The sequence below is a fragment of the Carassius auratus genome, chromosome 42 (genome assembly GCF_003368295.1).
Source record: "Carassius auratus strain Wakin chromosome 42, ASM336829v1, whole genome shotgun sequence".
Lineage (NCBI taxonomy): Eukaryota > Metazoa > Chordata > Actinopteri > Cypriniformes > Cyprinidae > Carassius > Carassius auratus.
Window position 1 is genome coordinate 12,511,480 of NC_039284.1, and position 16,490 is coordinate 12,527,969.

The 16,490-nt window shown below is 35.0% G+C and overlaps 1 protein-coding gene across 1 annotated transcript; it reads right to left on the reverse strand.

The window, feature by feature from the left end:
• Positions 1-389: 389 nt before the first annotated feature.
• LOC113060682 (galectin-3-like) lies at positions 390-6,624 on the reverse strand. Its single transcript, XM_026229807.1, has 6 exons — positions 6,477-6,624; positions 3,067-3,077; positions 2,525-2,977; positions 2,286-2,374; positions 1,470-1,638; positions 390-1,178 (listed from the first exon to the last, which is right to left on the reverse strand). The coding sequence occupies exons 1-6, from the start codon at positions 6,550-6,552 to the stop codon at positions 1,020-1,022; spliced, it is 957 nt and encodes a 318-aa protein (XP_026085592.1). The 5' UTR covers positions 6,553-6,624; the 3' UTR covers positions 390-1,019.
• Between the last annotated feature and the right edge of the window lie 9,866 nt (positions 6,625-16,490).

Here is a 16,490-nt window from a genome sequence, read left to right on the forward strand (position 1 = left end):
TCCTAAACACTGTCTCATTTGCAATTGGTCTGATAAACAGATAATCTGCCAGAGGGTTTGGGAAATGATGGGAAAGATGGGCAAAAATTGGAAAATTACATTCAATTACAAAGAGTATATAAATTGCAAATATTAATATAAACAATAAGAATTTTATAAGAAATAAGATATAAGACATATTTAAGCAATTAATTGTATTTATTTTTTATTTAGCAAAGAAGCATAAGCATAACATTAAAAAGTATTACAAAATATTTCATTTTCAAATAAATGCTGTTCATATACATATTTCTTTTGCAAAATCTTACAGATCCCAAACTTTTAAACAGTAGTGTATAATACTCAAAAACATTTTATTTCCATGATTAAAAATGTAACACTGCCTTGACTTCAGTTTATGTTGCTGTTTTTTTATTTATATTAGGAGCTGGCAGTAAAAGTGTAATACACAGATCTCACCAAGGAATGTAATTACATGCACACAGGGTTTACATCTGTTGTTGTTTCTTTAATCATGGGATCGTTAAACCAAGAAGAACCTTCTTTGGCACCGATTACAATAGAAGGTTATGTACATTCATAGAATCCTATTATATTCCAGTTCTACGCATTACGCATTATTCTTGACTGGCCAGTATCACATTCCCCACTTTGATCACCACAGACTTTGCAAGTGTATAAACAATGGTACATCAACATCATATTATCTCATGTATCAATATAAAACAAATTTTGCTAATTTTCTGTAAAAAAAATTTTTTTCCTTAACTCCATCATTGAACCTTATGACAAACCAACCCTCTCGGATAATAACAGGCCCACCTAGAGGTGGCAAAGCTAACTACAGCATTGAGGAAAAACAGGATTTGCTTGCAAATTGATAACACTCTTGGATTTGCAGGAAATATAAACTCTTATTGACACACATAGTGCTTAAAAAAGATGATTACTGGAGGTGAAGTAATTTGCACATGTGGTTAGATCATCGCATATTTCTTTGTTAAATCTGTAGTGTGATTTCACTGCAGCGTTTCCACATTTACAGAGCTGAGGCTGACATCACTGTAGATACTAAGATCTCTGATCTGGTTGAGCTCACGGATCCGATGTTTGTATTCCAGAAGGTGTGATTTGTTCACAGCCACTTTGAATTCAGTGTCAGTGCATAAGATCTTCAGCTGAAATTAAAAGCAAATTTAATCAGTTGCAATTTAACAAGCATGCAACAGAACATGTAGTTTTGACCAAACATGGCAGGACAAAACAAATTCTTTTTCTTTTTTGTTGCAGTATTTTAAGAGATGCTATTTCAGGACCTCTTTATCTGTTTTTATCTGTTATCTGATATCTTAGACATTCTCTGATGTCTTTAAACACAATGAGGGCCCGACAGTAAATATTTAAGACATTTGTTCAAAATAAAACCACTGAGATGAAAAAGAAACAAAATTGTTTGATGCCATGCTCACCTCAAAAGGCTTTCCTGGGACAAACGGGAAGGAGGGGACCTCGCGCTCTTCTCTGCCCCACTGGTTTCCAATCAAGCTGTTTCGCACAATCGCTTGCCTTCCACCTTCATTGAACCGGGGGTTTAGATGAAACGCAATGTCGTTGCCTCTCTTTAAATTAATGGTGATACTAATTGGGGAAGAGAACATAAGAATACACAGGAATGCCACAAAATGTTTAACCGCATTTAACATTTCCATCCATGCGGATTATGCAGTTTTAACAAATTAATCAACTTAATGTTATGCATATTTGTCATACATAAGTAAGATTTCTGTAATAGTTCTAATAATAATTTTTAGTTGTGAATATTACTAATAATACTAATTATTATCAGTACTGATGATAATTATTAGTCATATTAGTGCTAGTACTAGTATTAGTGAATATTTATTGTTTCACAGCTAGCCATGTTTTAACAGTTTTCAAACTTTCGAACTCAATGAGTGTAAGTTTTTTTTTTTTTTAAGTAAAAGATTTATGCTGATTCTAAGCAATTTGAATAAATGCATTTTGAAAAAAATATTTAAATACAATTAAATAGTTAATAATAAACCAGTGTATTTCGTTTGTGTATGACTGACGTATATGCTTCACATTAAGTTTATTAGTTTATGTTAAAGCTGTGTAATGGATGAAATTCTATATGGAATTCAACATATACATCTTAAATTTAGACTTAAATATTAAATAGTTAATATACTCTATCATCAATGAAAGATCTTTGCTAAACTGTAGTATATACTGTATGTATGTGTTGTTGTTGTTGTACTTACTTATTAGCATTGGGTTTGACCTCTCCAACGATGGTGATGAGCATCTTGTTATAGACTCCACTTTGCAGTGGGAGGTCAAATGGCACAGTCTTGCAAAAAAATGTAAATACAAATACATAAAAAAGCAGAAACCAAGAACCACTATATCGTATGTAACACTTTAAAAATATCCAAAATATAGACCAAAGAACAAACTCTATGATGGTTGTACAAATCCAAGGAAAGTGAAAACATCTCACTAGTGCTCTTGGAGCTTCACCAGGAGCACCATAAGGGCCGGTTTGTGGTGCAGGTCCAGGCCACCCAGGAGCTGTAGGCTGCCCAGGCTGTCCAGGCCAAGCTGGTTGGTTTGGCTGACCAGGCCAGGTGGGGTTAGCGGGCTGACCAGGCCAGGTGGGGTTAACAGGCTGACCAGGCCAGGTGGGGTTAACAGGCTGACCAGGCCAGGTGGGGTTAGCGGGCTGACCAGGCAAGGTGGGGTTAGCGGGCTGACCGGGCCAGGTGGGGTTAGCGGGCTGACCGGGCCAGGTGGGGTTAGCGGGCTGACCGGGCAAGGTGGGGTTAGCGGGCTGACCGGGCCAGGTGGGGTTAGCGGGCTGACCGGGCCAGGTGGGGTTGGCTGGTTGGCCGGGCCATACTGGGCCTCCTGCCTGCTGATTATTTTGTTGTGGGAAGTCAAGGGCATCTGAAAGCTAAAACGGAACATAATGGAAATTATAACATGGAATTTGTTGTGCTAAATAAGATAAATAGAATTATTGAAATGATAAAAAGTACTTACATCCATGATATCTGAAATTCACATAGAGAGAAGATATTATTAATTTTGCAAACAAAAATAATAATTATGCACTGGCCTTGCTATACTGTTAGCAGATAAAAAAAAAAAATTAAATTAATAAATTGATTTTAAAAACATGCTAATGAAAATTTGATTACAAACATGCAACTTTTCACTTCAGTAGATGTTAACTCGTGGAGTCTTGTGAATTTTTGTGATGTTTTTAATTAGCTTTTTGGACTTGCATTCTGATGGAACCCATTCACTGCAGATGATCAGTAGGTAAGCAAGTGATATAATGCTGTATTTCTCCAAATATATTCTGATGAAGACCCAAACTCATTTAAACTTTGGATGCCCTGAAGGTTAGAACATTTTCAACATATTTTCATTTTTGGGAGAATTAATTAAATTAAGCATGTTCACAATCCTGAATGCACAAGGGTAATCTTTTCACTAAAACATAACATTCGTAGTCTCTAACATTTAAACTAAGGTTAATTAGGCATTTAAGTGCTAAAAGTTAAGCAGTTTTTAAAAACGCCAATAAATTTGGTCAATGTTTGTTTAAAATGATGTAAAGTTTATTACTGGTTTCCCTGGAGTACATTACATGCTTCCATTTTTCTATGACTCACTCGTCCGTAAAACCTCCCACCACACCCATTGCACTGAGCCAGAGGGGATGCATGATGATTACAATAGCAGATAATGCAGTATTATTATCAAACTCTGTGAATAGTAATAAATGCACACTCTTAACAGAGATGCACGTTAAATAAAATAAAGTTCCTTTGAAATGGTGCATTATAACTTACATGACTAACATGTTTTGGCTTTTAAAGTAAGAATGTGGAGTATTTGTACAAATTTTCACACTGAATAGTTGCACATAAGCATACATCTCTACAACCTCAGATCAATCTAAACTATTCCCCTGTAGCAAAAGTTTATCTGCATTCAGTTGCCACACTGCAAGTTTAGACTCGTCAGTAGTTTCACTTGGACTCTGAATCACACAAAGACATGTTTAAATCTTGCAAAAGTAACAATCTTTCTTTCAAAAGTCAATATGAAGATTGTTTGAAGATCAAGAGAAACATTTAGTCAAGCGTATCCAGCGTTTGACTGATAAGCTAATGTAAGAAGAATGTATATCACTGATTCATGTTAACATGGTAATGTTTATGTAATACTGATTCACAATTTACTGAAAGGAAAAAACATGAATTTAGGCCTTTGGATTTCACTGGGCCTGTGACTCAAATGAAGGCATGTGTTTTAAAACCAGCAAAAGTACAGCTAAACTCTATCTTTCTTTCAAAAATTGTTGGTACACACCTGGGCCCGTATTCATAAAAACATCTTAAGACCAAAAGTAGCTCATAACTTGCAGATTTAGGAGAAAATCTTAAAAAATAATGGGCATGTCAATCCTAGAGTATTTCACAAAGCGTTTTAGCTCTAAAACTAGCTTCTAAACCTGTGAAAGGTTAGGAGTAGTGAAGAGGATGCCCAAGTAACTAAGATCAAATCACAAACTATCCTAAAATGTCCGTTGCCATCAGTCTGCCTGTGAATATTAACATTTTAGAAACATTTGATGATAATGACCTTTTAAAAAGGTATCACCTTTGGAGGTTATTCCAACTCTACATTTTCCTTTGGTTATATCCTTGTGTTGATTAACCATTTGGGCAAGAAGTAGGCTAATAGCTGCTCTTGCGTCCAGTTTTTTTAAATTAATTTATTTTATTTTATTTTTAAGTTTAAATGTATTACTATTAACCATGATAATTCTACTTTGTTAATTAAAAGTCTGTTTATGATTGTGCATATACACTAATTGTTCATGAGAAGCATACATGTAAGAGGCTGACAATTAGCTGAACATATATTTGTTTAATTAGTGACACTTAGCCTGCATTTTAAAATCTTTATTTGAATGTGGCAACATTTTTATTTTTAAACCTTTATATGTGGCAAAATCATGCTCTGCAATTTTTATATGAATAAATCACTGACAGAGACCCCTCCCCTATCAGCCAATCACTTTGTGCATAATTAGTCCATTGCAACAAGGTCAACCCCACCATTATTATTAGCTTTTTCTTAAAAAAAAAAAATAGGCTAATTTTCCAACTCCCCTAGAGTTAAACAGTTGAGTTTTACAGTTTTTGAATCCATTCAGCTGATCTCCGGGTCTGGATTTGAAAACGGTAAAACTCAACTGTTTAACTCCAGGTGAGTTGGAAAATTAGCCTATTTTCAAAAAAAGGTGGAGTGTTCCTTTAAGACTTCTATCTAGTAAAAGTTTGTCTCAGCAGCTTTTTGAATAGGTTTTACAAGAAAACTCTTAGCTAAAGACTTTTATTGCTATTTAGGAAAACTCTTAGAGGTAAGAGGCCCATATTTATGCAAGCTAAAAGCTCAAGGTCGCTTATCTGGAGTGTTGACTAGTTGTTCACAAACAGATGTACTGTATGCTGAGCATATGAAAAGCTACAAAACTGGTATCTCATCAGATAAATCTGATTATTACTCAAATGCTATCACATATAGTGATGGTAATGTAAAAACTTTTTTTCTGTTATGAACTTTATTTTAAAATGGCGCTGCCATTATGGTTCATGGTCTCATCTCTCCAAGTATTGACTACTGTAATGCTCTTTTTATGGTCTTCCTGATAAACTTTTACACAAGAGACAGTAAGTGCAGAACTCAGCTGCACGAATAATTAGAACTCCTTGAACACACATCCCCTGTTCTCCAACAACTGTACTGGCTTTCGGTTAAACTGCGTATACAATTCAAAACTGTGCTTCTTCTTATTAAGGCATTACATAACCTGGCTCTTTCTTACTTAACTGACCTACTTTTGACATATACTTCCTCTCGAACTCTAAAATCTCGTCTACATTCTCTTTAGTTCTTCCTCGTACACGTTTGTTTGTCTCTATGGGATCTCGAAATTTTAGCTACGTTGCTCCTCATCTGTAGAATTTACTTTTTGTAATAGTGACTCTCTTCCTCCTTTCAAATTTCGTATGAACACGCATCTTTTTAGGCAGGCACCCCGGTGATATTTTATGTATTCCCTAATGGTTCTAAAACTATGAATGTGGGCTTTGAATTTTATTGTTGCTTGTGTTTTATTTGCATGTAAGTTTTACTTGAGTAAAGGCGCCCATAGATACAATTAATTATTTCTACTACTACTATTATTATTTGTAAAACTATCAAGATGACTTTCATGTTAATATGAGAGGACCACTTTCAGTTTACATTGGCAAAACTCAACAGTTACACAAATCGCTATGCAAACACAAACACCAAACTCAAATCTATTAACCTTCACGCTGCTTAGAAAGTTTTGAAAATGAGAGAGGAAGCTAAAAGAAGGCAAATACCTGTATTTGTAGGTGTCACACAGCTGCTGTTGTGTAGAAGCAGTAGGTATAGACAGGAATTCCGGGTGGAGTTCATAAACAAACACACGCACGCGCCTGAAAACCCCCAGCCCTTCTGAGAAGAGACCGCACCCACGTGTTACAACATAGGGCTGATTTACATAGGGAAATAGACGAGAGGACAGACTAAATAATATTTGTAACAATGTGAAACGCTCTTATCATCTGTATATTGTTGGCTCCTCTATGGTCTGGAGGTTATGCGCCTCTGTTCATTTGAGTTGCTTAACCTCCGGTTAAGGCTACATGAGTTTTATGGATTTTTCTGAACAAAATAACAGAAGAATGAGAGAGAAAAAAGCCAATTTGTCTTGGCAACTAAGTAGCGGAAGAGCTGTTCATAGTTCAAAACATATGTTGCATTGCATGGTAACTGGCATTACATGACTGTTTTGTAGTGGACACACCCAGTGAATGAAAGTTTATTAAATCCTTTAGGCTATTCATTTTTTTTTTCCATATTAGGGTAGTGCAATAATCAAAAGTGATTAATTAACACAAACTGCAGTATTGGAACAGTGTTGTGACCAAAAAAAATACCGCACAAATATAACAAAATAACATTGTAGCTTGTTTAAATTCACAACCCTTTACAAAAGGCTCTGACTCTGCTTACTCATGTGAAGCAAATTAATTTAAACAGTACCAAAGGAGTTCCCATGCATGCTGTACACTTGAAAACTGGAGCTTGTACCATGATGGTGACCGAACAAACTTAGGGTTACAGGATTATCATCATAACAATCATTGATATAAACTTTCTTTCTCAAAATAAGGCTTTGATCCTGAGTTTATGAAGTGTGACATCAACAGCCAATCATATGCCTGGAAACTCTGACTCACTTCTTGCAAGAGAGTCAGTGTGATTCACTACCAAAGATCAAAAGATTGAAAAATATGAAGAATTTAAACACATTTATAAGCAAGACGAAACGATATATCCATGAAAGAGGACAGCTTGCCACATCAGTGCATGTAAAAGTTGAAATGCTCATGTTTAAAACTATTGATTTTAAACCTTATTTATATTGCATATCTTTATATATTTATATTCATTTAAAATGAAAGCTTAATAATTATAATTAAACTAAATTGACTAGTGTAGGGTATAATATTTATATAAATCATATATAATAATAATAATAATAAACACTCATCTAAAAGTAAAAAAAAAAATCATTTTTTTAGTGTTCTTTAATTTGAAGCAAGAGAAGCTGGGGATCTCTATACCAGAACATGACCTGCCCCAGAGCAGGTTATCCATGGAGCGTAAGTTACTGTTGTAATGAACACTGATTAAAGCTTAGCTACTTTGATGGTAGCCTTTACCTTAAACCAAGAGATGGGGCAAAAAAAAACTGAAACTTACTGTACCTGGCCAGCTAAACTGACCTCATGGTGCAGGCCTTATCCAGTGTAGGTTCAAGGGAATGCTGGAACTTAATGATAATATTGACATATAAACAAATTCATACGCGCAATTTATAAAGAAACAAATTTCAAGATGCCTTTAAATCAAGAAAATATGAAGATCAAGAGAAACATTCAGTAAAGTGTATCCAGAAGTTTTACTACTGTAAGGTCATGAATTTACATTAGCATGGTTATATTTACATAATGTTGATTCAACTTGTACTTTTGAAAGGCAAAATTTGTTTAGAAAAATCATGTTGGGTTCAATTTGTTTCTACAAATGTAGATCTTCAGTTCTTCATGAGTGAACTATAAAGTTACAAACATACCTTTTACCTTATTAATCATTAAAAAATTATTGAACTCTGTTTATCAGCAGGTCATTCTGTGTAATGATTAAATAATGCACGGTAATCTGAGCAATCCTTAAATCAATTATAAATGTTACATTTTATGCATGAAGCAACAAGAGAGGAAAGTTAATGAATATCTTTCCGATATAAGAAATTACTATTTCTTTATATTTATATTTTATTTATATTGATGTATAATTCAAAATATTTTTTTTAACCAAAATATATTTAATTTAAAAGTATAAATACAAACAATACTATATAAATATAAACATATAAATTCTACCATAGCTCAACAGACATTCAATTTAACATGATATTATATATATATATATATATATATATATATATATATATATATATATATATATATGCGCTAAGGATCTTGAAAAAAAATTTTTTTCTCCAAGACTATATCCATGGAGGAAAACGTTTTCATGGGATAATACAAGGAGAAGTCATCTAAGTAATAGATTCCAAATCTATATACAGTATTTGAAAGAGTCATGCCCTGCGAAACCACCAGATGGCGTGTTTACTCTGTAAATAAGTGTGAGTAATGTGTGATTACTAATGTAGATTTACAGCCTTTGTTTAAATATGCCACAGTATTTTCCAGACAGACTTAAATGCTTTAATTTGGCATAAATGCAAATCATACAAAGGCTAATATGCATGAACAAAACGTGAATCACTTTGTATATTCTAGAATGTTTCTACAGACTTACAGCAGATCACATGCTTCACAGTTTGTCTGTATATTTATTCAAGATGCTTAACAGGAAATAAAGATCTATCTTTTGATTGGTGTCAATCAATGACTTCAAAGCAGAGTTGAGAGGTCACAAGGTGATTGGTTGATAGGGGTCAGGGGTAAGAATAATTCTCAGTGTGCATGTTTACCCTTATTCAGTTGTTCTGAGTGTAAGCAGACATAAATGATGGATTTCTCAGATTTTGACCGATGTCTTTCATTAGTGTCTTTCTTTATTTGACAACTTTTGTACTATGTTCATATATGTTGAAAATGTATACGTTGAAGTCCAGTCTTTTGTTTAGTATTGCAGATAATTACACTGAGATCTTAGGCTTATCATCATTGAAAGCATTAGCACCTGCTTTATCAGAACATTCAGGAATTTCACAGCTTATAAAGTCTGTGTAACTGGATCCGGTAGGATCTGGTAGAGCCGTTACAAAGAATTGCCTGTGGAAGCGATTAGTGTATATAGAAATGCTTTACTGTATTTTTTTTGGCCAGTATCAATGCTGTTGTGAAGACAGGTGAGAATGTGATTATTTTTCACATGGAAAAGATGCAGCTTCCTATGTACTATTATTTATGAACTAATATTTAGTGATCTGATTGTTTTGTAGAACATTCCTCAAATGTTCCTCAAATGCTTTCTGTCTCCTCTCCACCAGTAAGCTGATGTGTGGTGGGCGTTCTGGCGCACTATGGCTGCCGTCGCATCATCCAGGTGGATGCTGCACACGGTGGTGGATGAGGAGATACCCCCTGACTATGTAAGCGCTTTGAGTGTCTAGAAAAGCACTATATAAATGTAAGGAATTATTATTATTATTATTATTATTATTAAAAATACCCCCTACCGAACAGCTTTATTGGAATTTCCTATTAACATCTTCCTGAGCGTAAAGAGGGCATGTTTGTTTAGGCCTGTCTGATTATCTGAACTATTTCACCATGTCCAAACATAAAAAAAACCTCAACAAGCAGCGTCTAATTGTTTTGTGCGAGAGCTCTCTTATCTGTCCCAGCAGAATCAAAACAAAAACAATCACTCCATTTTTATTTCTTATTTCTGGATCTCATATCTTAATTATGAACATCATCAGGTCTGTTCTACCCCTACCACAACTGCACAAGAACCTCCTTGTGTTCACGTAGCCGGCCTTGTAAATGCAATATTCACTCTCTCTTTGCCGTTCCCTGGAATTGCTCTTAGTTTTGCTGGAGGGTCTTTTATTTATGGGCTTTTACAGAACGAATCCTGAATTTTTATATAATTTTTTTCACAAATTAATTGACTAATTGACACAACTGCATTCCTTAATAATAATGAGAAACATTACTTGAGAAGCAAATCAGCATATTAGATTGATTTTAGATTGATCATGTGACACTGAAGACTGAAAAATTCAGTTTAGAAAAAAATTGAAAACTTGAAAATACTTTTAAATATAATTTTTTTGTTCAAATAGATGCCTTCTTAAAAGACGTCTTTTAAAAAATAACAAAATAAATTAATAACATTTCATACCAGCCCCAAAATTTTGACCAAGTAAAAAGAAACCTACTTTTCCTATTTTTTTACTAAAAAAACAAAAAAAAACAAATGCTTGGCTACGCTATGATCCTGTTGGAAGCCCGGCATTTAATGGCAGAAGCAGACGGAACGCCTCTGCGGCACGAGGGGAACCCACATGATAAAGTCGAATGATCATTGCAACTGAGAAACCAAACCAAAGGAGAACGCATTCTAAAGGCAGACGGTTCTCTCATCAGGGATGGCAATCAGACCTTCCACGGGCTGGAACCCATTCTGCATTTTTCATTTGCTGACCGTTTACATAAAACCCACTATGACGCACAATTTATTTACCCTTTATGCATGATCAGCAGTGTTCCAGACTCAAAGCAGCAGTCTTGGCTTTAAAGAGAAGGATATTGCTGACCAACGCTCCATACTTTTTGATGAAAAACCATTCTGCTAATGTTAGTCGAACCTTTTAAATTTTGCTGGGTGAGATACAAAACAGAAAGATCTAACAAAAACACCCTCAGTACATGGCAGAGAATTAGAAAATTTACAAAAAGACATTTTGTAGAATGTTACAAGGTCACAAAAGCATGTTACGGCGAAATACTTAACAGTGCATGGCAGTGACAAACTATACTTATGCTTCTGCAGAAGCTTTAGGAATGTTATAAATGTCATCAAAATCATGTGCTAGCACTTACTCCTGCATCATATGATGATGGTGTTTTCATTTGCTCCCTTATAATGGGATGCTTCTGTCCTCAAGGTGCCCAGTCTTTATTTAGAAATGCTAAAGACATTTATTCCCTTAAATCCTGCAAAACAGTTTCAATAGAACGTATTTCGTATTATTATTATTTAGAATAAAAAAAAATATTAGGGAAAATGTGAATTGCATTCATTGTTAAAAGAACTCTTTAAATAAATATTTCAGCAAATATGACAGCTCTATTATTTTTTACTCACCTTCATGTCGTTTCAAGGCCATATGCTATCTATTGTTCTGTGAAACAGAACATTTGAACAATATTTATAAGGATCTTTTGAATACAAGGACAATTCATCGCATCTATGAAGCTCAACAATGGGGGCAAATGCAATTAAAGAAATCCAATGTTCATTATTTTCATTTTTGGGTGAATAATTCCTTTAAAAGTCTGCGTTGGTTATAATCTAAATCTGCATTCATGGAGATTACATAAAAAGTAGTTTTCACATCATTAACCACATACAGTAAATCTCTGACACTTGATTGCACATGAGATACTGTAATCAACATATTTCTTGGCTGGAGAGTGCTGTGACAAAGTCTCACTAATGAGCTTTACTGCTATGCATGTGAAGAGCAAATACTCGTGCATCAACAGACACAAACAAAGCTAACAAGCTGTCAAACAAAAGCAACGGAGAGACAATCAAGCCATCCAACTGTGTCAACTGGATTAAAACTGTGAGGATTAAATTAATGCAAACATTGTAAACCCAAAACCAGGACAACAAAGAGCTGCTCTGTGGGAGAACCCACTGCATGCCTATTCTGAAATTATAAATAATTTTTTAGATGCTCTGGAGAATTGGATGAGCCAGTTTGAAGGGAGATGAAGCTGCATTTATGCCGATATGTTTCCAATCCAGGCGGATCCAGAGTGGAAACATGCATGCATGTGTTTTTCTCACACATGCATGGCACATATGCACGGAGAGATAGAGAGAGAGCGGTCAATCAACCTGTCCAGTTCTCAGATGTCTTTCAAAGATAAATCAAGGAAGCTGACTGATGCTGAATGGGACGTCAGTCCGGGAACTGAGGACTCTGAGATAGCATATTATCTGCCTTTAAATACAAAAACAGCTAGACTATATTGGCTGCCCATGTCTGTGTAATGCTACACTAAGGAAACACACAGGGGTTAGAGGAGGATGAACAATTATTGCTTGTTTGCTCAACTTAATGCTGAAGATGTGCCACATACGCTGCAGACCTATCTATATTTATCATAGACAACAACCTAGAAAACCCAGTAACCAACCAGAACTAGTAACAACACAGAACACTCTAGCAATCAGTCAACATATTCCATCAAAGCTGCTTGCCAATAATGACATTAGTGAAGGTACATGACGTATCATCCCAGGTCGGGCCGCAGTGACATGGCTTCCACTCAACCCCCATTGTCTTGGGAAATTGCATTTTCAATCGAATAAAGGGTGGCCTAAAAAAAGCCTAATCCTCAAAATGAAAAGACACCCAAATGTTCAGCCATCAGGGCTCGCATGAGCGCTCTGATCTGTTAGATTAAGATATGTGGCCCAGTTCCAGCGAGCCTTGACCACATGGTGACAAAGAGACATCCCTGTACTGCGCTGACAGGTTCCTGCTCTAGGGAGCATTTGTTTGCATTGGTGTGTGTGTAGCGCTCATATCAATATCAACTCCTTGACAGGTGACAGAAACATGGAACATTTAGCCTGGAACAGATTCATATGTAATTCTTAATATTGTAATGAAATGGGAGGAGTGCCAAGAGGTGGCTAGTGCAAAAAAAGAAAAAGAAATTATATATATATATTATCTAAAATGTCACTGGATGATGGTTTAAAAAAAAAAAAAAAAAAACTTTTGTTAACTAAAAAAAATAAAATAATAATAATAATAATAATAATTTAGAAATCCAAAATATAAAATGGATTTCCAGCTCTAACATCTGACTAAATGATGGGATGTATGTTAATATAAATTAAAAAACATCACAAATTATTAGTTAAAAATGTATCTTAAATAAAAATATTATATACCATAAATATATCAGAAAAAAACTAAACTTATAAATATTTTTTTAACACAATAGATAGTTCCAACTCTAAAACCTAATTGGATGATGTTATTACATGTTAATTTAAAATGAACTCTCAACTCTCAATTTGTAAAGATCCAAATATGGCAATGGTCACAGCTTCTTTTGCTTTAATATACTGTATTTGTCAGTGTTTGAGTGTATTTCTATACCCCTGTAAACCTTGTAAGGAAATGTATGTTTCTTAAGCACATTCTCTTGCAAGGACATTTCTCCTTTAAGAATGACACCCAGTCAGCTTTCAGAAGGGACAGATTACTGCACATTCTTCCAATGACACTTTCTGCAGGCCTGTAATTTATCAGTGGAAATACAGGACCTAAAATACACACTTTACAGTCTTTTTGTGAATGCTGTCAGGAAGCACTACGGCATCACCATAGCAACCCCATCCTTAACAGAGTGCCAACAGTCAGAGAGAGAGAGAAGAAATTGGAAATGTGAAGGGCATCTCTGTGCAGATTATGAGTTCTCAAGGTATGCTCACTCACTTGCAAACAGCACAACACATCAGCGATGACCTTGCCATCCCCAAGGTCATTTATAGTGTGTAAGTTTATTCTCACCTAGAGCACAATGATTCAGTAACACCTTGAGTCCGCAGGGAGCACTCACACATTTAATTACACACTGAAGATTTGCTTCATGGCTTTGCATCATGGAATTTTGAGCAAGGAACTCTGTGAATACTAAATTATATGGTACAACAGCCGAACACTTGAGAGTGGGCAGTAATTGTTCTGGAAGAATGTGCATTTCAAGTAGCAACAGTATTAAAACATGAATCTTTTGTTAGTATGATGCAATTATGGTAAGATGTCATGGGTAAGACAGACTGGGATAACTGGCTAAAATCTGTCATTATATTTAGCAAAAATATATATTTTACATAATAAATATACATTTCACTAGTCATTAGTTTAGGAATCAGACTATACTGGTCACGCAATATGTTTTGATTCTTTACTCGCCACACAGTAATCAGAAATCAGGTATAAATATATATATATATATATATATATATATATATATACATTTATACCTGATTTCTGATTACTGTGTTGCGAGTAAAGAATCAAAACATATTGCGTGACCAGTATAGTCTGATTCCTAAACTAATGACTCTTGAAAATTGGTTCTTGTATGTGAATCCAAAAAACAACGTTACCGTTGTAGTCTGATTCCAGAACTAATGATTCTTATGATTCTTTCTAATGAGTATCATAATGACTGTCTGTCCTTATGATAACATGTCATTAAAGATACACACATTTTTGTATGGTTTTTGTGCACATAAATAAATTAAACAAGCCTCTTTTATGATGTAAATTATTACATTCAACAGCATTACTTTAGATTTGTTGATCACTTGAGATTGTTTGAAGAATCTGAAAAACTGGTATTGATGACAGTTCTGTGCACTGGTCTCACTCTCTATTTGCATTGCCTATAGCACAAGATTGAAGTAGTTCACTAAAAATCCCATTAAAACAATTTAGTATCGCTATAAGGCTATAAGTCATGCTCTGTTCTCCTTAGGGTCAGCGTATGATGACAGCTCTGACTTCATAATTGAGATTAACAGAGACTCTGCCCCTGACTTCGGCACTATAAAGTACTGTGAATTCTGCGGTTAACCAAGAAAACTATACCAGCTGGGGCACAGAGTGACTGGCTGGCCTGTCGATGTTCTTGCAATCGATCATGAGAGAACATTATGAAAACACACAGCCGCCAGGGTCAGAAGCCAGGGGGAAAGTTGTCTGCTTCTGACTCCTTTCATTTCAAGCTGCTTTCATTTCCTGTCTGGGAGAACAGTGCTGAGTTTCTTTTCAGCGTGCTCAGCTGAAATCTATGATATTTTATCAGTATGAATGAGTTTGTGCCGTTAGTAAGTAAGACTTTCCATACATTTTTGAATGACTTTCCATACATGATTATGCGGTATGGTTAAGATAAAATATATATATATATATTTATATATATAAAATATGAAGGTTTGCGAGTGCTGACATTTAAACACAAGTGATGGAACACAGACTTCCAGCCTATAAAGAGGTTTATGCAATGAATAAATATAGCATGGGCCCTGTTATATTTTCAGACAATCACTTAAAATGAAGCAAAGCTCCCTTATTTGCACTTCATACATGGAGCATCACAAGAATACACAAGATATTAGCATGCAGTTTTAGAAAAGCTCAAAAATGTGTGATACTTCACAAAGAAACCTGGGATTCAGGGTTTGCACATCGAAAAAGGTGATGTGCTAAAATAAACAAACATGCATTTTTTTCATATGGTGTATACGGAAAAGAGAAATCATCAATCAATTAAAGATTTAAAAACAATAAGTCATATCTTCCTGCATTCTGAATCAGAAAGACCTTTATTGCAATTTTTGTTAATGAAGCTTCCAGTGCATGCATACTGTCCATAATAAATAATATATACGATTTTAATCTGTCGACTGTGTTACAAATGACATAAAAAAGCACAATAAAGGTGTCCAAATGATATATTTTTGTTTTAATTTTACAACAAAAGGGCCTGTGCAATCAAGAAGCAGTTTATAATGTATATTCCCATTGTCATACTCCCATCCCCAGCCACGTACATACTTTTAATGTGTACTGTGAGTTTACAAACTGGGACTCTTTGCATATCTAGTACATACTGTAAAGCAATCCTCAACTTTCCATCTAGCTGTTTTTGTATAAAAACTGCACTGAAGTTGGTGATGAATCATCTGGGATCCAGCATAGGCCAAAACACATTCTCAGACAATCTTACTCAGACTTACTCAAACAGCGAGTCTCGGCCCCCTAAAAGGCAAAAGGCCTCTTATAAAAGGAGCTGACAAGATGTTGATAAGTGTGTTTCTAAAAAGGAACAGCCACCCTACAGTTTATTTAGGACAGCGTCATCAGCGAGCCATCCAGTGCAATTAACATCCACATGTAAATGACCTCAAATTAGAGTAAATAGGTTACACGACACATAGATTTAGGGTAACAACTTTATTCAGTGGTGATTTATGAAATGAAG

What these genes read in the sequence shown, in the direction of transcription:
- LOC113060682 (XM_026229807.1), bottom strand. Translation starts at nt 6,552, where the DNA reads ATGAACTCCACCCGGAATTCCTGTCTATACCTACTGCTTCTACACAAC. An exon ending in GTCAAACCCAATGCTAATAA is followed by an intron (nt 1,639 to 2,285) that starts GTAAGTACAACA and finishes TTCCCCAATTAG; the next exon opens with TATCACCATTAATTTAAAGA. An exon ending in TCCCAGGAAAGCCTTTTGAG is followed by an intron (nt 1,179 to 1,469) that starts GTGAGCATGGCA and finishes TTTTAATTTCAG; the next exon opens with CTGAAGATCTTATGCACTGA.